The sequence below is a fragment of the Sander lucioperca genome, chromosome 7 (assembly GCF_008315115.2).
Source record: "Sander lucioperca isolate FBNREF2018 chromosome 7, SLUC_FBN_1.2, whole genome shotgun sequence".
In the NCBI taxonomy this organism is placed as follows: domain Eukaryota; kingdom Metazoa; phylum Chordata; class Actinopteri; order Perciformes; family Percidae; genus Sander; species Sander lucioperca.
This window is the reverse complement of record NC_050179.1, coordinates 39,872,062-39,894,187: the sequence shown is the minus strand read 5'-3', so window position 1 is coordinate 39,894,187 and position 22,126 is coordinate 39,872,062. Positions and strand designations below refer to the sequence as shown.

General features: G+C 42.0%; 1 protein-coding gene across 1 annotated transcript in view; it reads right to left on the bottom strand.

The window, feature by feature from the left end:
• smpd3 (sphingomyelin phosphodiesterase 3) overlaps positions 1-22,126 on the bottom strand; it is a 76,012-nt gene that overhangs the window by 12,649 nt on the left and 41,237 nt on the right. Inside the window, exons 3-5 of the mRNA XM_031285348.2 lie at positions 20,355-20,606; positions 18,991-19,936; positions 2,427-2,502 (exon numbers count right to left, since the gene is read on the bottom strand). Of these exons, the coding sequence (XP_031141208.1) occupies positions 2,427-2,502; positions 18,991-19,936; positions 20,355-20,606 (1,274 nt within the window). The remainder of the gene's footprint in view (positions 1-2,426; positions 2,503-18,990; positions 19,937-20,354; positions 20,607-22,126) is intronic.

Here is a 22,126-nt window from a genome sequence, read left to right as displayed (position 1 = left end):
CTATTTTTGTGCATGCATGTAAGCATAGTCAGTATATAGCTGGAAATAAATTATTTATTTTTACTCTATAATTTCACTTGCCTCTGTTTACCACATTATTGATGATTATTTATCTAAAATATCATTGTGTAAATATTTTGTGAAAGCACCAATTGTCAACCCTACAATATTGTCGCAATATCGATATCGATATATTTGTTAAAGAATATTGTGATATTTTTTCCGTATCGCCCAGCCCTACTCTACATCCAGATGAGCAAAGCTGCCTTCTGTAACCCGTCCTCACCCAGAAAACGGCCGTATGGGTCGATTATGTGAGCAGCTTATAACGACCCACCCACAATTAAGTTTCTTGTTAAGTACTTCTCTGTTTTTCAACTGTTTTCCCAGTTGAAAAATACAAGCAGCCAGTCAGAGATGTGTAGTCTGGATTAAGAATGGGGATGTCATTTTACTGTGCCATAGCCAGAAAATAGCTACATTCATAAAAAATAGCAACAAAAATAACTGCCTCAAACATGGTAAAAATAAAGTAATATCAACATAACTCCCTACAACCGCGGCTGCAGCTTCCGTGAGGATTGAATATAGTCAGTGGGACACATACAGTATGTCGGATTAGTCAGGGCCCAAAAGAAGATATCCTCCTCTCCCAAACAATCGACTAACATGATTAGATGTCAGGCTGAAGATTAAGTGAAAATGAAATGGCGGTGCAGAACACAGCTTCATAGGGTGTATTTTTCGAAGAAGGCAGCCCTTTCTCAACAAGGCACACAGCTAGGATTTCTATTAAAATGACATTCTTTTTTAAGTTGTGTGAAACACGGCTGAGATACCCTTAACCCATGAGGTGAAATTATTAATTATTTTGACTAATAATTAAGATCAGATGATGTTAAGTGGATCACAGACTGATTTATGTCAAAGTTTAGTCAGAAGGCTGTTTTGAAACCATTTAAACATTTTTTTTCAAATGCTACAAAATTGAACCCCAAATTCAATGGAAGTATTCATTCATTTTACCTGCGAAGAACGTTGTATCCATACAACTTGCATCCATGCATCCATGGTTTTTTTGGGCAATTTGGTTGAACGAAAACCAAAATTTCTGATGTTAAAAAACTTAAAAAACTAGTCAAATTTGACCCGAGGACAATACAAGGGTTAAAAGGACACTAAAACACAATAAGTTGTGAGAAAAAATAAATCAATGCATTTCAGTTAAAGGAGTGAACTTACAGATGTTGGTATAACAGTTGCAGTGAGGATCTGATATGAATATGTTGAAAATAATTAAATGAACAAATATCAAATAGGCTGTGTATTGTAAAAATGGTACAGTGAGCTACAGCGTCAGCCTTTTGGTTATATTATTACTGCTATACTTTTGGTTTGTTGCTTTTTTAATTGCTTTTGTGAAATTATTTCCAGACTGTAAAACACACATTGAGGAAATCCTTACTACTGATGCTACTACCAGCACCCTTCGTCAAGAAATCTTTTTCACACCCGACATCATGACAGGTGCCGATGAAAAGAACAGCACGCAGAAATGAGAAGAAACACCTGACACACTGCACTTTCAATTCAAAATAAGGGTTTACCGCTTACAGTAAGTGTAATAATGAAGATACTATACTGCACTCAAAAGAGAATCAGCCCCGCTCACCCTCCTCCCCCTCCCCCAAAGGCTTTATGTTTGATGTATCTTTAGAAACAGCCCTGGCACTGCTATTTTTAGACCTGAGAGAAGCGTAGGAAGAGCCCAGAATAGCAGGCGAAAGGGTAGGGGGGGAGAAGTGTCTTTGGTAAAAAATGAGGGAGGCATCGACCGGAGGCTTTAAATAGGGCCGTGATGCCGTAAACAGCTTGAGCCAGTCGCCATGGGAACAGCAGCAGGAGGAGGCACGCAGAGGTTTTGATGCGCCCATTTATCTAGCTATCTGGACACACACACACACACACACACACACACACACACACACACACACACACATACACACACACACACACGCGCACACACACACACACACACACACACACACACACACACACACACACACACAGAGCTGTGTACAGTAGATGGATGGTTGTGCGCGCACACACACACACACACACACACACACACACACACACACACACACACACACACACACACACACACACAGGGCTGTGTACAGTAGATGGATGATTGTGCGCACACACACACACACACACACACACACACACACAGCACACAGCACACAGAGCTAAAATGTTCTTCGCTCTTCGTGCAAAACAGCCTTAAAAAGTGAAAGGCAATGTCATGGAAATCATATAAATGCATTCATGTGTGCATTTACATGTGCATGTGTCCATGTGTGTGTTTGGGACACAAAGTGACAGAGAGAGTGTTTGAACAGCTGTAGAACATGTCACTGTACCTTCTATGGCGTGGAGGTGCGTACACGTGAGATATCCCACAACCCTTTGGTCCTGATGGGAGGTGCCCACGTGAACCTGCAGGGAACCAGAGACAAACATGACATTGTGTTACTCCACCAAGTTCAAACCAGCAACATGAACTGAAGCCCACTGAACATATGTGTTTGCGTATGTAAAGCATGCCAGGTAACAACACCAACGCCAATTAGATCACACAAGGCAAGGTGAAACTTTATTGATTCCTGTGGGGAAACTCATTACAGCTGTAATTTAATTGCAGCAGTTAGGGTGTGCTGCATAACAGCAGTGGGACAAGAAAATGAACTAGAGCGATCTCCCTCAGAAGCCTGGCTCGGGTAAAACAAGACTAGACATCGGCCTAGGCTGTCCTCAGCGTTTGCGCTCACAACAGGATATCAGATCGTAAATGTTGAACATGTTTAATATTTGAAATAGGTGCGGACAGATTAGACTTCCTAGCAGATTGGGGGATGTACACTCTTAAGACACCTCACACCACAGGAAAATCTGGCAAGATAATCTTTAGAAAAATTAAAAAAATCGGGCATGTGCTGACTATTATCAGGAGGGGCGAATCTGGCACAAAATCGGCTTGATTCTCTTGTGGTGTGTACCCGGCATTAGGGTTTATTTAGCTAGCCATCTTTATGTCCAGCAATATTGTTTATCACTGCTAATGCTAACTACCCATTTGTTTTCTTGTGGATAAAATATAAGCACATCACTGTGTCGGTCAGTCGGCCCACCCACTTTGGTCCAGACTGAAATATCTCAATAACTGTTGATGGATTGAAATTTGGTACAGAAATGCATGTCCCCCTCAAGATAATTGTAATGATTAGAAATTGCCATACTTATTGCAAATTATCAAATGTTAGTAGGCTACGCTACTAAGATGATCAATATGGTAAAGATTAGGACTGCTTAGCATCAGCATGTTAGCATTGTCATTGTAAGCATGTTAGCATGCTGAGGTTAGCATTTAGCTCGAAGCGTCGCTGTGTCTAAGTGCTGCTAGCTGGTTGTGACTTACTTAGTCTTGTTCAACACAGGATTTTAGATAATAAAAAACTAACAGACAGTAATAAGAACAAAAAAATGTAAAGGCTTTCATCATGTAGACATATTCTGAATTAATTATATAAATTTATATTATTGTGCCAAAAGGAAATATTGTAAGCAGCTAAAAAAAATTGCATGGTATTTCCAACATAAAAATGATTGATTAATATTTTAAAGGAGAACAAATCTTTCATTCCATCCTGCGATTCGCAGTGTTGACATTTTATGCTGCATTATGAATGGTCTGCCATTCCCAGGGCATGGAACATTTTCAATCAGCAGGGAAATAATGTGAGCTATTGATCAGTGTAAACAAAAGGTACAACTCTTCAACACCAAAACCATCTGACACAACTTCTGGTATTTTTCTTTTAATGCCAGTTTCTTTGAATAAAGCTCCATTAAAATACTATATATAATATAGATGTATGTGCATTGGAGTGAGTTTATAACTTTCACAGATAAGTAATCTTATCAACAAAACTAAGTGAAGTAGAGAGAGAGTAGATGAAAAATGCATTTGTTTGGAGTGTCCATTCTTGTGAAATGTCCAATTGCATAATTGAAATGAGTGAGCGATGTTCTGTAAATACAAGAGGCAGGCTGAATCAATCAGCGTCAGCTAAAGACAGAGCTGAAGATTTTATTAAACATGTCCTCGTACGCTTTACACGTACTTCTTCACAACCTCAATTTCTCCATTCCCTGAGCAGCAGAGTGAGAGAGAGCAAAGCTACAATAAATTGAACATCACTCCAGATTTAATCAGACACCTTTAGCATTGGTGTTGAGAAGTCCTTCAGCATCACAGAAACAAGACATGGAGGACGGTGGAGGCTGGCAGCGCTGAAGTGCCAGTGGGTGGATGCAGACTGAGGCGGAGGAGGAGGAATAAAGGGTTGCAAAGAAAGGGAGATGGTGATTGTGGGGTGGTTAGTTTGAAGTGGGAAGGCGTCTGGGTGAAGCACATCTATAACAAGACAGAATACATCCTGTCAGAGGCCAGCTTAGAGACAGCCTTGGACAGAAGTATTGTATGAGGTAAACTGCTCTTAATATAGCTTTCTATCTTCATAATCACGGAGGGATATTTGTAAAGCCATATAATTAGTACTAACTAATCTAAGTAACAACCCACACTGCTAAATGTTATATATGTATTGTATAAAAAGAGACTATTATCAGTAAGAAGATTCAACATTCAAGCCATCCAGTGTTGTGTCAGCCTTTCAACATACAGCATTCACACCGCAATTTCTTCAGAAATTGCATTCTGTTGTTTATCCAGTTAATGAAAGCTTTTAAATTCGCTGTGCTAAAAGCTTGCGGTCTGGCGAGGTTTTTTACCAGGAATAATCCTCTGACAAACTTTGTTTTTACCAGGAGAACAGCTGGCCTTTTTGTGTGGATTTTGCATGCTCTCCCCTGTGCCTGTGGGTGTTCCAGTTTGCTCCCAGAGTCCAAAGCCATGCAGGGTAGGTGAACTGGTGACTCTAATTTTCACATTGGTGTTGATGTGTGAATGGTTGTCAGTATATATGTGTTAGGGACTGTTTGTTTTTTTATCTAAGGGGCTACCGGAGGAGTTTTGGTATCTTTAGTCAAAATAGACTTGACCCTCCCTTCGCCAGCCATACATTTTTCTATGACCCTCCAAAATGATTGGGAAAAAGGAATGACCCTCCCTAACAATTTATTGATGCCTTCTGTACTGGTTTGCGCTTGGCAAAGATGTACAGATGCCTATTGTCTTTTTACAACCATGACATACATGACTTAACCTCTGCTTTCTCATCTTACACATCATACTCCACTGTTATGGTGACCATTTCAGTAGATTTACTCACTAACGTTGTTGTGGAAACACAATAAGCATGGAAACTAAATGCACACTTCCTGCATTACTGCATTACTTCAAATACTAAGTTACTCCTCTAGTAAACTAGTATTCATATGAAATAAAACAATAAAACATTGAGACCATTCAGCAAAGCACACTGGGTAATAAGAAATGAACAACACATGAACTGGTTGCTATGGACTCATCACTAAGCTTCCTCAGTCATTGTATATTTTAGCATACAGGTAAAGCTGCCGAAACTGAACATTATCCAAAACTCCATTTCTCAGACGAGCGTCAATTTGGGAGCTTGCATGCGACCACTCCTTCCTTCTCAAATGTCTTGAAAAGGCTGTCGTTTGCACAATTTCAAATCACCGGGACCCAGGCGCGGAGCTGTGGGCGGCCTGGCCCGCCCACATTGACAGCTGGCCCGCCCAATCAGAAAGTTGGTGTGCAAAGTACTGCAACAATCACAACAACCATAGATTGCTGTTGTGGCCAACAACTGGAAACTTCATTCATTGTTTGTGTCACGGTTTAGGAATATTTCTGTTCCAGTTTGTTCATTTCTGTTGTCTTTATTGTTTATTTGTGCATGTTTCCTATGTTTGTATATTCTGTATATTTCTGTTTAGTTATCTCCTCGTTTATTGTGTATTTTTTGGTTTATTCCTGTGTTCTGTTTTATTTTGATAGTCTGTTTTCTGTCCTGTCATGTCTGGTTTTACTTTTTGCCTTTGTTGATTGTCCTGCCCCACCCTGATGTGTTTCACCTGTCGTGTCACCTGTCCCTCATTTGTTCATTACCTCTTGTATTTAACCCCTGTGTTCCCTTTGTCTTGTGTCAGATCGTTTTGTATTCCCCCGTGTCAGTGTGTGTCTGCGTCAGTCTCTCCTTTTTCTCCCCGGTATTAGTTTTTGCCTGCAGCTCACAGGACTCCTTGATTGGTTTTTGTTTTTTGAGAAAATAAATCTTTGAGTTTCTACACTGCTCCTGCCTGCCTCTCTCTCTCTGCGTTTGGGTCCTCTACCTTCCGCCATCACAACAGTTTGTCTGCTATTTCATTACTAAATTCACTTCTGAGACTTTTTTATGTGAGAAATCAACTATATAGAGCTCAAATATGGGCCGTTTTACGAAAATTTATGGCTAATTGCAAATTTGGTCCGACTGTTTAGAAGCTCCACAGTCTGACGTGACAGCCGGCGGGTGCCTGCCGGGGTCGCTGGCTTGCTGCCCGGCCTGTCCACCTTCACAGACCCCACTGTGAGCTGGCTGGAGTTCTCTCAGGAGACTCGCGGACAAGAGGCGTTCCCCGATCGTTTGTTTAACACACATATCCATTATAAGATTAACTGGACTAACTAGTTATAATGCTCCACGAGAGATTGCGGGCATAATGTAACAAGCTCGCTGACCGGGCTGTCACTCACACACACCGGCCACGGAGCAGGAAAAGGTGAGGGAGAGCAGCGTCTGACAGGGCAGAAAGATACCAGTCTCCCTTTGACAGTCTTGTAAATAAATTATAACATGTATATTAGATCTGTCAGTCTTCCTCTATCACAGGCGCTGATTTATGTTTTCCTACGTGGGTGCCCACGGGCGCACGCCCTTTAAAAAAAAAAGGGCTAGGCTAGTCAAAAAATGTTTGCATTTCAGAACCTTAGGAAATGCACAGCGGCCGACACAAACACACACGCCTATTGATAAAACTCGTGTTGCTGTCATGTTGCGATTTTTGTTGGGTCAGACCCACCTGCTAGCGATGGGGGGCCGAGACTGAGAGCTACATGGAAAAATATGCACCAAACAAGCCACTTTGAAATTTTGCTATTTTCATAAATACAAAAGTTGGGTTTTGCGTCGGTCTCTGACGGTGAGAGCCACTGACCAAGCATCCGTATTTTACGAGTTGGGAGTGAGAACGGGTTGGTCCAATGTGTACCCAGCCTGAGAGCTGAGATAGACCCCAGCACCCTGCGACCCTGAACAAAATACGGTGATATACATAATGGATGGATATATGAATGAAGACTAAGAACAGGATAATACTGTAACCCCTATCTTCCACCAGGTGCGTCTGCGCTGCATTCTGGTGGCACCACGACCCCCACGAGCAATCGCGCCCATTCAGGCCATTCCCTTTAAAATATGAATACTTGCTTAAGGTAGAGTTCATTTATCTAACTACTATGATTTTTGGCTGCTCACTAGTCCTTAACTTCCCTGCTACCTCCACTGACTTCTTTCACAGTGACTTAAAAACATGCTTTTTGCGTGACCGTCTCATTCAGTCAAATCAAGTGCATCATTTACGATCAATTAATGTCTACTTTAATGGAAAAAGTCAGCATTTATCTCTCTGGTGAATGAGCCCTGGTGTTAAAGCATCCCATTAAGGAGAGGACTTCCATATAGACAAATGGAGACTGATTGACAATAATGGGATGGCTAGGCATTAGCCTGATTAACTCGACTCTGATACCAAACACAAAGCTCACGTTGCAGACTGAAGTTCAGTTAATACACCTCCAACCCGTTGACACCTCACAGCAAAGGCCACACATTTCCCTCTGAAGATTTGGGCAGTAATTTAATTTCTATTAATGGAATGAGTGTTTTGTGAGAATGGGTGTGGTAGAGGAGCAAAAAAGATCAGATAGTACATTAACTTTGCTAATAATGTTGCATAAGATGTGACTCAATGAAAATGGGTGGGACTGTGTTGGTTTGCTGATAACAGCTGACCCAGGCAGACACCAAAAACCTTTAGTGTATACTATATTTTACATGTTTCCATACATAATACATATCACAGCTTTAGTAATTTTTAAAGGAATTTTATTTAAAGGAATAGTTCAACATTTTGGGAAATCAATCTTCCCATCTAACTCTGTGTTAGATTGATACCACTGTCATGTTTGTTTGTTAAATATGAAGCTACGGCCAGGAGACAGTTAACGTAGCTTAGCATAAAGAAATAAGAGTGCCAAAATGTTCAATCCATAAATGTTGGCAGGAGTATTCTCACTCATTTACTTTTACTGTGTTAAAACTGTAAAATTAATACTAAAACCCATATTTGTCTCCATTACATAATTACATTAAATGCTTTTTATTTCTCAGTTTGGGTCAATCTCACCATAGGGATCATTAAAGTTTCATGTAATCATCTTATCTTTTCTTTTTTTTTTTACCCTCTCTCCAACTCTGTCCTCATTCTTTCCGTTTCTGTTGCTCCTACTCTGCCTCTTTCTATCCCTCTGCTCTCTCTCTATCTGCATGCCACGCTCTGTATTAATATTTCAGGGGCTTATGCATGCTTCAATAGCTGTGTGTGCACCCTGAAACTGACAAGAGGCCTGAGGGGATTCTTATATGTGTGTATATGTGTGTGTACACACACTCATGCATACAAGAACGAGTGGACTTTCAATGTGTTTATATTGTCTGCGGTCTATGCAGAAGATGAAGTATAGATGATGCCAATGTTAACTGGAGTTCTGCATAGTGACTTTTGGTCATGAAATAGGAAAGCAATTTCTGTCAATAAATTGAGTTGACCCTGATAGTTAACAGAGGTCCTTTTTGGTCATTTAAGGCCAGGGGTGGCTTTGGGGAAATCTCCCACTGATTTCCATTCTATCCAATCTAGTGTGTCCCTGTTTTGAAACCTAATCTGTAGAAATGCATTCAAACTGTGTATTTACACACACACACACACACACACACACACACACACACACACACACACACACACTCTTCAACCATGCACTTAGTAGTTTGAAATAATTATAAGAGGGGATAAATGTTGAGACTGAAAAGCTTTAATTACGGAGCCAGTGCTGGCTCTCTCTTTAGGGAATTTTTTTTTTTAAATTAATATGCTATCTCTGCCTCTCGCTGCCTCTCTCTCTTTCTAGTGCGTCACTTCCCCACAAGAGACAATTCAGATTTATGTCGCTGACCCGCTGCTGCTCTCCAGGTAAATAGATCCATTGGGAAATAATGAGCATTTGTGTGTGCCCCGAGTTATATTTTCTAGAGACTGAATTCATTCAAGAAGAACAGCATTTAAATTCATCATAATTGAAATAAACCAGTCTGGGAACAATAGCAGAGGATGGCTGAAGGCAACATCATGGGTTTATTTGGTATAAAATTCAGTTAATTGTAATAATTAACATAAATCATGTTCTAGATACTTTAACCCAAAGTAACCCAAACTGAAATAAAGCAATAAGGAAAATATAAAGGTTACTTACATTTGATCACAATAATGGAAAGGTTAATTTAAAGGTTGCTAAACGACAGTGGTCACAACTGAAGCCAGGTGTAAAACTCTAACTACAGTCTGCATTACCAACAGTCACCTGAGTTCACATCACCTGCTAAACTCATTCACAGCAACACAACTCTTCACACACGTCTCAAAACAGGCTCAGTGAGCGACACACTTTGAACAATCCTCATCGAGACAACGCACAGTCACTCAGAACACACTGAGTAAAAACACTATAATCAAACACCCAGGGGTGGGCCTAGAGGGGGGGGGCCCGGGGTGAAATCTATTCTGTTTTGAATGTGTGGTTAACAGTTTTGACAGCAGAGTGTTAGCATTTGAACAAAGTGCTGTAGATCCACAGTGTTGTGCAGGCTGTGGCAGGTTGTGGGATAGGTCTGTAGGGTTTTGAAAACTGTGTTCAAGCAATGAAAAACAAACTAGAGTTTGGTTCACATGAACTGCTGCTGTGCAGACTGTAGTTAGAGTTTTGCACATGTGGCTCCAGTTGTGTCCACTGTCATTTAGCAACTGAAAAAGACTGTATTTACAACTACTTGGTTAAGGTCAGGGACAGGCCATGGTTACAGTGAACCGAAAGGCGAACATTAATTGCAGGCTTGTGATGGAAAAGCAAAATATGATCTCCTTTCACTTAGCTTTCTTGTTTTGGTCCACCATGGCATTTGACATGCTCACGCTTATTCTCCTTATTTTGAAAGTGATGTAAAATCGTAACTGCAATGACAACAAAACTTAAATTTTATGCAGCTAAAGAGAACTAGTACTAGTAAGATTTATGGCAATGTAAAGCACAGTGCTGGTAAACTGCCCTATTAAAGCTATAGTGCGTAGTTTCTGTTGCCCCCATGAGGAATTCTAAGCGATGACAACAAAACGGCGCGTCTACATGATCCAAGCCTTCCATGATTGCGCACAGCCCCCCCCCCCCCTCCTCCACGCAGTTGCTAGTAGCCAAGGAGGACAGAGAGAGTTGTGTGGAGCTGATAGTCTTAATTAGCTTTGTAGCAACTCATTTGGCAATGTCTTGAATGTAATGGACGTTCATTAATATAAAATAATTACTCACTTAAGTTTTAAATTAACCCTAAACTCATTTTAAGCACCGAAACAAGTGGTACAACACATATCATAAGTTAAGGTTTGTTTTCAAAAGAGATTTGAGGAATTTCAAAACGCGAACTTCAACGTTTTAGCTTTAGCTCCAAATTATCGCTTTACACGTTGCTCTAGAAAAAATGTGGGCGTCACTATACAGCTGAGTTTGTTCTGAACATTTTGATGTGAAACACACAGGGATCAGTTATATGCAAATACCTTAAAAAGCTAAATTTAAGAAGATATGTGAAAAGACCTTAGACCTCAGAGGGTTAAATACGGAAATTTGATCTAAAAAATTACAACAATTACAGTATTCTTCAATATCAACATTTATTTTTGGCCCGTGGCCTTCCATCCAGATACATTTTTGGCCCTTCATATAAAAGAATTTGGGCACGTCTGCTCTAGAGGATTTGGTGTTTTGGGGTTTTCTGTTCCTAGTTTCATTCATTGTTTGAGTTTCCTGTGCTTGTGCTTTGTGTACCTTATGTGTCCCTGTAGCCCTGCCCAGCATGTCTTCCATTGTACGCCTGTTTTGTGTCCAGCCTCGTCAGTCTGCCTTTGTGTTACCAGTCCTCATTGTCTTGTTCCTCCTTATTCCAGTTCCCTGCACACTCCAGCTGTGCCTTGTCTGGTGATTAGCCCCTTCTTTATTTATTCTGTGTGCTCCTTTTGTCTGGTGTTAGTTCGTCATCGTGTTTTGGGTCAAGAAGTTCTGCCTGTTTCTTGTGCTCTGTTTCTCAGTGTTCCTGCTTTTTCCCTGTTTTGGATTTATTATCTGCTTGGACTGTAAGTTTATTTATGTCATCAAATCAACTGAAACTCCACCTTGCTACCACCTCATCTCATCTTCTGTGTTTGGCCCTAACCTGACCCTCCTAACAGGTGATATAATTATGCAATATGGACATGATCCCTTGGGATAAAATGATGCTTAGACTGATGTTTTAATAATAATAATTAACGGTTGATAGGTCAAAATAATTTCCCACAAAAACTGTATTAGAAGACGATCTAAACTGAAATATGAAGTTTCAGTAGTCTATATCCACAATGTTCCATTTCCGGAATTGCTCCAGTGCTGCCGGAAATTCCGCTGGATGTCCCTCTTTTTGGCTGGATGTCCGTCCCCTTCCTCTTTCTTTGTGTTGGCGTTCTAACCTCTGGTGGATTTGTGAGGACTATGGTTAACTGCTCCTCAGATCTCTGCAGGGTAAATCCAGACAGCTAGCTAGACTATCTGTCCAATCTGAGTTTTCTGTTGCACGACTAAAACTACTTTTGAACGTCCACATGTTCCACCAAAACAAGTTCCTTCCTGAGACTATTTAGCAGAGGCACTGTGGCTCCGTCCGGAGCTTAGCACCGCCCAAGACGATTGTGATTGGTTTAAAGAAATGCCATAAACCAGAGCACGTTTTTCTCCCATCCCAGAATGCTGTGTGGACTAGCCAGACCTTCCTCCACCGCGCTGTGGAGGAAGGTCTGGCAAAGCGAGACTAAGTTTCAGTAAATGTTTCATTCAGTTGAAGGGATATTTTGTTAGCTACAGTCTTATTGGTTCCAATGCGACTTTTCAGATAATGTCCATTTTGAGCCGCAAGAGCCTTTAAACTTGAAATGACTTACTTTTTTTATTTCTTTAGTGCGCTAGCAAAACCACTATGTGAAACCAAAAAGAACGGGATCAAATGTATACAATGTAATTAAACACAAATGTTGGTTCGGACCTTGGTCTGGACTTTTAGGTGTGAAAATGCCCTAAAACTGTGTAAGGGTCAAGACTCTGTTTCGCAGAAATATGCATATGCACTCTCTTCGTCAGATTTAGCGCCAAATTATCTCTTTACACATTGCTCTAGAAAAAAATTGGGCATCACTATACAGCTGAGTTAGTTCTGACCATTTTTATATGAAACACACGGGGATCAGTTATATGCAAATACCTTAAAAAGGTAAATTTAAGAAGATAGGTGAAAATGCCCTTAGACCACAAACGTTGGTTCGGACCTTGGTCTGGACTTTTAGGTGTGGAAATGGCCTAAAACTGTGTAAGGGTCAAGACTCGCAGAAATATGAATATGCACTCTCTTCGTCAGATTTATAAAGCCATGCGCACACATGGTTCTGCTCTATAAATCTCAGCTTTTATGAAACTGTGCTCATGTGCATTAGCTTAGATGTAGACACAAACCTTAATCATCTGTTTGCGTGTCATCTGGCTCCTGATGTCTGGTAGCTCCTAACTGTGGCACAGGCACTTTTATGATTAGAGTGTGTTTGAAGTAAACAGAAGAACTAAGTAGTTAGCATCAACATTGATAGCTTAGTTGCTTAACGGATTTTTAAAAAAAAAGAGTACAGAAAACCAACAGAAATTCCATGGAAGATGATTGGAGTAGCGTCCACAACGTTTTGACTGACGTGATGTCTGTCAAAACGTCACGCAAAAGCACGGCAGTAATGAGTGCAGTAATGAGTGCACACAACACAAAGTTGAAAAAGGAAGAATTCTAAAGATCATCACTTTACAAATGACATCTCACTGAGCTTCCTTGTTTGTGTTTGATATGAAAGAACAAACAGTATCTGGTAGCTGTGAAGCGAAACGCAGCGTGAACATCAGGTACATCAAATGAACTGCATCTAATGAGATGCATCCCAGCTGGCGGCCAAGTGAGCCGGAGTGCCGAGTAGTAATGAGCGAGAATGACCAAAAGTTCATGGAGAGGAAGCGAGGGTTCACAAAAAAGATGCTGCCTTTGGAAGGCTGCCAAGATGTCTAGAGAATGGAGAAGGGGCAAGGATTCGAACAGCCGGCACATGAAAGCCTGCAGCTGGCTGCGAGAATTAAGGAAGGGCTAGCAACAGCCAATGTTGAACAATGTTTTATTGATGAGAACAACAACATGTAGTCGGAACACAACATACAGTAGTGAGATATAAACAGCGTTTCTCTAAAACACATGTCTGACTCATGCTCGCGGACGGAACCCGGCCACTTGCAAATTTTGATCGGGCCCGCACATCAATTTAGTTTTTAATAAATTTTGGCGAGCCTAGATGTGCACCAAACCAAAAAGACAGGAATCTGTTTTTCGAAACAGCAATTACTCGACACTCAAAGCAGAATTGGGCAGATTTGCAGACTTTGAGACTCTGAAAATCTCACACAACTGGTCAGTTTGCAAATTCAGACCTGTGAAACAGGTTGCTGTGAGTTGGCTGTGTGGTAGCCGGCTTTTAAAAATGTAATCATTGTTTTGCTTGATTTGCTAAACTCCATGATGGCTAAAGAACTATTTTGCTGATTTTTTTAGGGCTTTATGTCGACCAAAGCTATATGAGACATGCAATAATAAGGTCAAAGATATTTGACTTTTTCAAAATAAAAGCATGTCAATAAACTAGACATGTCTGGCCCGTAATGTGGTTCTCATTTTCCTGTGTGGCCCATAGTGAAATTGAGTTTGACATCCCTGCTCTAAAAGCTCCTTTAATATTGATGGTTGGGAGCGAGCATGGCACACAACATGGCTCAAAGATCAAGGAGGACAGTCACATTCTGACCACAGACAGTGGTTACCGTCTCCGTCGCTGTAGGATCATTTAGGTGCTGTAATTCAATTATATGCAACAGATCTGACCAGGCAACCTGATTGGTTGACTACACATTTAGGACATTTATCCTGCTTAACTGAACCATCTCTGCAACAACTGACCAATCTTAATCTGCAAATAAAGACCATGCAATCTGAAGAAAAAAACCTATTAAGTCTATCTTTATTAAAGATTATTTTATTAATCCCTATTCCCAAGGTTGAGAATGAACTTTCACACTCACAATGGGTTGTTTCTAGATGTTTGACAATTACGTTTATGGTAATGACAGTCTCAAATGTGTCCATTTTGTGCTATTTTGCTCATGGTACAGGGATAGGATGTGCAGTAAAAAAAAAAAAAAAAACGCAGCATAAAACGAAAAGGGTTCTGCTCCAGCAAGCAACGAATTCCAATCAATCCCACCAAAATGCTTTTTAGTAATACAAGCCTCAGCCTATTATTCAGCGGTAGCTCATTTGGAATAAAAAAATCGAGAGTGACGGAAAACAATCTACAGTATAAAAGGTGTTTTGGGTAAACAACCCTGGGAAGCCGATTGTCAGATGCGGTTCTAGACCATTTCAAATGGAGGGGCCAGGCTGGGGCCACATGCAATTTTAGGGGTACCAAATATATTAAGCACAAGGGTTACATACCAAAAACCCTCCATAGGTTCCACACAAGAATACTCAATCAGAGTTTACCTTTTATTTATCACTACGCATTCATTATATCCCCTCTTTGGGGATAAAGGTGTGGTTCAAAATGTATGAAAATATTTAACAAAGTTACGGGGGCCAGAGGGCGGTCTATGCTTAATATTAACGGGGCACTGGCCACTCTTGGCGCATGTCAATCATGCTGGATTGGGAGACATGTGGGTCTAAATTAGCATTACCTGGAGAATCATTTTGTTTTCACATTGTTTGCTTTCCTTCCCTGTCAGTTGTCAGTAGAAGCAGCTTGCATTGAGACATGTACCTGCCAGCTGGCCGACAGCCAGCTTGTCACAGGGCCCTGGAACGACCTCATATACAAGAAGGTGGTGAAACAGGGGTGTGAGGCCAGCTTGTAAATGGCAGTGACAGGCAAAAGGGCAAACAGGGAGACTGTCAGTCAGCATGCAAGCCGTGATCGAGTGTGTCTTTATTAGATCTGGTACTGTATATGTAAGGGCATGTATGGACACAATCACATTTTGCACATACATACGGGTACCCGTCATCGGCATCAGGTCACATAAAGCCGATCCATCCCAGTGGGAATTGGATCCGATCCAGACTCACACTGCGACAGGCATAGTACGTGGCTGATTAATGAACTCACAGACTGTCAACACTCATCACGCACGCACGCACGCACGCACGCACGCACGCATTCAAGCACGCACGCACATACACAACCACAACTCACTTCATCACTGATTCATTGCACATTGTGTTTATAAGCGCTACACAGTGCACTACGGCCTTTTCTCTCTAAGGCAGGGGTCTTCAATGGGTTATTAAGCATACTGGTGTATCAAAGTTGTTACAGCAGGAAAAAAATGTTTTGCATTTGGTGCCTTTGCCATACTACAGCACGGAGATCTAATTAACGCAGACAGCTGGCAGGTCATTTTAGTCTCTCTTTCACGCTCTTTTTCACACACACACACACACACACACACACACACACACACACACACACACACACACACACACACACACACACACACACACACATAGCGCGTGGCACTATCTTTGTGGGGACCCGTCATTGACATAATGCATTCCCTAGCCCCTTACCCTAACCTTAACCATCACCACTAAATGCCTAACCTTAACCCTTACCCTCACCCTAACCATAACCTAATTCTAACCCTAATCCTAAAACCAAGTCTTAACCCTCAAACAGACCTTTAACCTTGTGGGGTCCAGCATTTTGGCCCCACAAAGCTGTCCGGACCCCACAAGTATACTGTATTCCCAGTTTTTCGACCCGACGAATATAGTTAAACAAGAACACACACACACACACACACACACACACACACACACACACACAACATCTTACACAAATGTATAATTTAATTTAGTATAAATAGACTTAATGGGCAGATTCAATTACCGCCTTGCCGAAGTTACAGATAGCGGCGTCAGAGATGACAAGATGAGCTTTCAGCTGAAAAGGCACCAAGCAGCGACCAGAGCTTAGACACATTTCTGCTGCAGGGTAGGCATTAAACGAGGTCCACAGTGACATTTAGTTCTAATTTGGCTCAGTTTGAAATGAAATGAGATGGGGGAAAAAAAGGATATTTTCCCCTGTTACATCTACAATCTCATTAAAAAGACGTTGAGGAGAGAATGTTAAATTGTCTTAATTCTTTTGAGTCATAATCATTGTTCTGCAGTCTTGTCAAAGCCGACACAAAGTAACGCTGTCTTAATATAGACTCGGATATTAGTCCTGACATTTCTTAAACTGGTCTCTGCACTGACCTTTTAGCGAGAATGATTCTGAAACTACTTTATGAAACTATGGCAAAACGACAAAAAAAGATTGTCCGTCTTAAAGTTGTTGGAGCAGTAATTACATTTTTTCATGTATGTAGAATGTGATTGAAAGTATTACAGTGCTTTAGGGCCCCTGTGTGTACTTGCAGGCAGGGACGCGGGAAGTAAGGGTGCTGGAGGTGCTGCAGCACCCCCTGTTAGCAAACTGCGATGACAATAAAATGATCACTTATAAATATCTCTGGTTGTTGTTTCTGTTCCACGGCATTTTGTATGTCATGTTTGAGGTGTGGGATGAAGAGAGGGATAATTTTAGTAACAAGAGGGCTTTTCACCAGGGTGGAACAGCTGATCTCTTCACCGTGGAACAGCTGATCCACTTGTGCCTGTTTACCAGTGTCTACTGCTGGCTCCGAAAGGTCTTTCTCAGCTCTTTGCCGCCTGAAAACCTGGCTCCGTAGCACTATCACTCAAAGTAGACTTTCACATACCGCACTGCTTCGCATCCACAAAGACATTTTGGATGGTCTGATATTCAGGGTCTCATGGCAGAGTTTATCAGCCGAACTCCAGAGCGCAAACCTTTTTAGAATTTGTCACATACTTCGCTGTTCATTGTTCTGAGTTCACTGTGCAGTACGCACTGTCAGCTCAGCTGTACTTCAACGAGGGGAGGGGAGAGACAGAGGTAGACCCCCCCCCCCGCCAGCACCCCGTGCCGAAAATGACTTCCCGCGCGTCTGCTTGCAGGGAAAAAAATGTTCTTGGTCATTCTTTAATCCCCGGACGTCTAAGGGTGATGTCACACATCTTCTTACATTTACATTTTTAAGGTATTTGCATAAAACCAATCCTCATATGTTTCACATCAAAATGTTCAGAACAAACTCAGCTTTCCGTGTAGTGATGCCCACATTTTTTCTAGAGCAATGTGTAAAGAGATAATTTTGCACTAAAGCTAAAACGTTGATATTGTCTTTTTGAAATTCCTCAAATCTCTTTTTGAAAACAAACCTTAACTGATGATGCGTCTTTCATCCTCAGAGGGTTAAAGCAATAGTTTGACATTTTGGGAAATGCACTAATTTGCTTCATTGCCAAGAGTTAGATGAGAAGACTGATCATCAAATCTGAGAGGGGTATCAATATTTGAAGCCAACTTTTGGAAAGACATTTTCTAAAATGTCGAAATATTTCTTTAACCCTCCTATTGTCCTCGGGTCAAATTTGACCCATTTTCAAAGTTTTTTTTATATCAGAAATCTGGGTTTCTTTCAACCAAATTGCCCAAAAATACATGGATGGTTCCATACAACGTTCTTCGCATGTACAATTAATGATCAGTTGAATCGTGGGTGTTTTATTCAGTTTTAAAGCACTGGAGAAAATTTTTAAAAAGTTTCAAAACAGTGACTTCACTTCGACAGTCCATCAACATATGTTCCTCTGATCTTAACTACTCAAAATAATTCATACTTCTTCTTTTTTTTTTTTTTTTACTCAAAATGTGGGCATAATTTCATATAGCCTATAGGAGGTTTATTGACCATGAATTCCAAAAATAAGTGTAAAACTAGTTGCAATAAGTTGGTGTTAGTGGTGTATAAAATAGTGTTAGTTAAAAGAAAAAGTTCCACAAACGTCAAAAAAAGCTTTAAAAACCTCGAAAAAAGCACAAACCCTCTGAGGACAAAAGACGCACTACTCTAAAAGCGATATTACAACATTTTTATTTTAGACATTTACTATTTCTCATTTCAAGCACCAAAAAATTTGAGTGAAGGTGTGTTTTCATAAGAGACTTAAGAAATATTTCCGCTGAAGGGCCAAATGATCACTGTACACATTGCTCTGGAACAATTTTGGGCAACACTATACAGAAAGTGTTCATTCTGAACATTTTGATATGAAACACATGGGGATCATATACAAATACCTTTAAAAGTTTTCAAGAATTCAAGAAGAAATCTAAAAATGCCCTTAGACCTCAGAGGGTTAAATACGTCAAAAAAGTGTTCATTTTTGTTGTAACAACAAGTTGCAACATGACTGGAATTTGCACTGTGCATCAGAACAGCCAAAACAAGAAAAAGAGAAGATAGAGGGAAGTTAAAGTAACATTTCTGACCTTGGCAAACAGTGCCCCCTTGGCTGCCAGTGCGTCCTCCCCCCTCCCGTTGGGGTAGCACTCGAACCGTGCATCCAGGATCGGGTAGCGGCTGGCCAGCATCAGTCCACTGTTCAGGAACTTGAACCTCGAGCAGCAGCCTTTCCAGCCGTACCGGCCCACATCGCTCAGCACGTAGGGGAAGTAGCGATGCAACTGGCGCCGCAGTCTAGTCGTCGACCCGTGGTCAAACACTTCCTGCAGAGCCAGGAAATCCAAGTTGGCGGGGAAAAAGGCAGAGATCTCGTGGTCGAATGTCTCATCTCCGTGGCGGCGTTTTCGCCCGGGGCGCTTGAAGATGGACGTGCGTGGGACGTGAGAGAGAGTGTTGTTGGAGGATATCCCCACGCCAGTGTCCCCGCCATGGTAACGGGCGAGTGACTCCCTGGAGGCGGTCATGCTGCCTGTGTCTCCCCCTGCCTGCTCCCCAGGCCGATGGTTCCCTGTTCTGGCCTCCTCTTCCTGTGGGTCTGGCTCTGGGGCGCTGATGCTGATTTGAACCCCTGAGGTGTGCATCGGGCAGTCTGACGATGGTTTTGTCTGGGTCCCGTCCCCATGCATGGGGCAGTCGGGATGGCCCTGGCCACTCTGAGCCCCTGTGGAGTGCATGGGGCAGTCGGAAGCCTCCCCTGAGGTGTGAACGGGACAGTCTGAGCTGCTGGTAGTCCCTGCAGGGTGGAGGGGGCAGTCTGCTGCCGTGTCTCCTCCGTCTGGGTGCAGAGGGCATTCGGAGGAGCCCTGGTCTCCTGCGGGGGGGTGCACGGGGCAGTCGGTGGCAACTGAGGGGTGAATTGGGCATTCGGCTTCGGGGTCGGCTGGGCCGTTGGTGGTGTGTGTTTGGTCCGGGCGCTGGTCCAGAGAGGAGGTACGGCGGAAACCTGTGGCAAGGCTGCTGAAGGATAACGCACTGATGTTCACAACAGAAAGAAAGAAAGGAGGAAGGAAAGAAAGAAAGACTTAGAAACATTTCACTTAAAAAAAACACCAGTACAGGGGAAAACTGAAAAAAAAGATATTCACTTAAAATCAGCCCACCTCACCACACTGATGACAGGCACAGAGAGAGGGAAAGATAGAAAGAAAGAAAGAAAGAAAGAAAGGTAGAAAGAATGAAAGAAAAAGAAAAAAGAAAGGTAGAAAGAAAAAAGAAAGAAAGGAAGAAGAAAGAAAAACAAAGACACAAAGAGGGGAAGAAAGAAAGAGACAGAAATTAGGAAAGAAAAAAGAAAGAAAGAAAGACAGAAAGAAAAAAAGGAAAGAAAAGTAGAAAGGAAAAAATCATGAGTTAGATTGGTATTACTGAGCAGAGTGAATGTGCCGCTCACCTGATGGAAGTGTTGGTGGGGGAGTCGATGTAGATTTTAATCTGAGGCCGGCTGGCCCCGTTGCGGATCCTCTTCCCCACCTCGCGAGCTCTCCGGTGGGTGTCTGACAGGTTGTTGAACCTGGCCAGGGAGTCAGGCAGCAGGCAGACGTTGGCACTGCAGAAACAGAAGCTCCTGCCCTGCGCCCTCCACTCCCCGATACCAACACCCCCCGGGCCAGCCTGGCCCTGCTCGGCCTGCGCTTTGTCTGGTCTGCACAAGGTAAGCAACAAAATACTCTTATCAAGTCAGACAGATGCTATGTTTTCCCCCACCCTTTTAATACAACATTATAGCAGCACGGTGGCCCTATAGAGCTCAAGGCTGACCGCCCACTTTTTGAACGGCTCTGGTTCCTAAAGTGTTTTTCCACATTCAATTGTTTCACAGACCCTCCTCCACAGCGCCGCGGAGGACAGTCTGGCTAGTCCACACAGCATTCCGGGATGGGAGAGAAACGCGGTCTGGTTTATTGGCATTTCTTTAAACCAATCACAATTGCCGGAGCCCCGGTGCCTCTGCAAAATAGCCTCGGGAAGGATCTTGTTTTGGTGGAACATGTGTACGTTCAAAAGTAGTTTTAGTCGTGCAAAAGAAAACTCAGATTGGACAGATAGTCTAGCTAGCTGTCTGGATTTACCCTGCAGAGATCTGAGGAGCAGTTAACCATAGTCCTCACAAATCCACCAGAGGTTAGAACGCCAACACAAAGGAAGAGGAAGGAAACGGAAATCCGGCCGAAAAAAGGACATCCGGTGGAATTTCCGGCGGCACCGGAGCAATCCCGGAAGTGGAAGGTCGTGGATATAGACTCTGTGATGTCAGACAACTCCTACTTTATGATGTTGGGGTAGATGGATTTGCCTCAAGTTTACAAGGAGGAGCCCCCACATACTGTATCGGTATATTCTGGTTATGTCGTAGGGAATAACTTTCCCGTTTAAAACAAAAAAAATGTGGCCTTATTTTGAGAGGCTTTATGCATTTCCATCTAGATAGTAAGGTGGGATATTGTCTGCACTAACTTACAATAATGGTGACAGATGGCATTACTTTTCCAACTGGTTTCTTTCTTATCTTCATATCCTTTTCTGTTGTCCATTTAACCAAAATGTTATTTTCATTTCATTGTTTTTCTACTCAAATCTGACACTTATCCTCTCTACTGACTCGCTCCATCAGGATCACTTGCTTGTGATCTTAAATTATGGATGTGTCATTTGTGCAAATGTAGGGCTATTTGGGTTGGGCAATATGTTAGTTGTGCAATATCTCACAATATCTCACAATATAGCTAAAAATGTAGTACCCATAACATTCAATAAACCATTACCACATTAATGTTGGTCTAGTCTAGTTACTGGATACAAACGCAGATAACATCTGTCACAGTCTGTCACATTTATGCGTGCCACGAGGAAGTTCCAGGGAGAGAGGGCTGCTCTTTCACCGCAAACAGAGCTAAATACAGTACTTCAAAGTTGTGGTTATGGTGGGTAGCCACTTGGGTGTGTGTTAGGATAACCAGACACCCGCTGGGACCTAATTGAGCCTGGCAGCAGCTGGAGGCACGACCAATGAACAAACTATTTACAGTAGATAATGACTCCATTTTCTGCCTCTTGAAATCTCCAAACCTTGGGAACAACTGGCACTGTAGATATAAAATGAAGCATGACTCTGCAACTGAATGGTCTATTTCTCAGCTCAGATAAATTCAGAAACCCATTTTG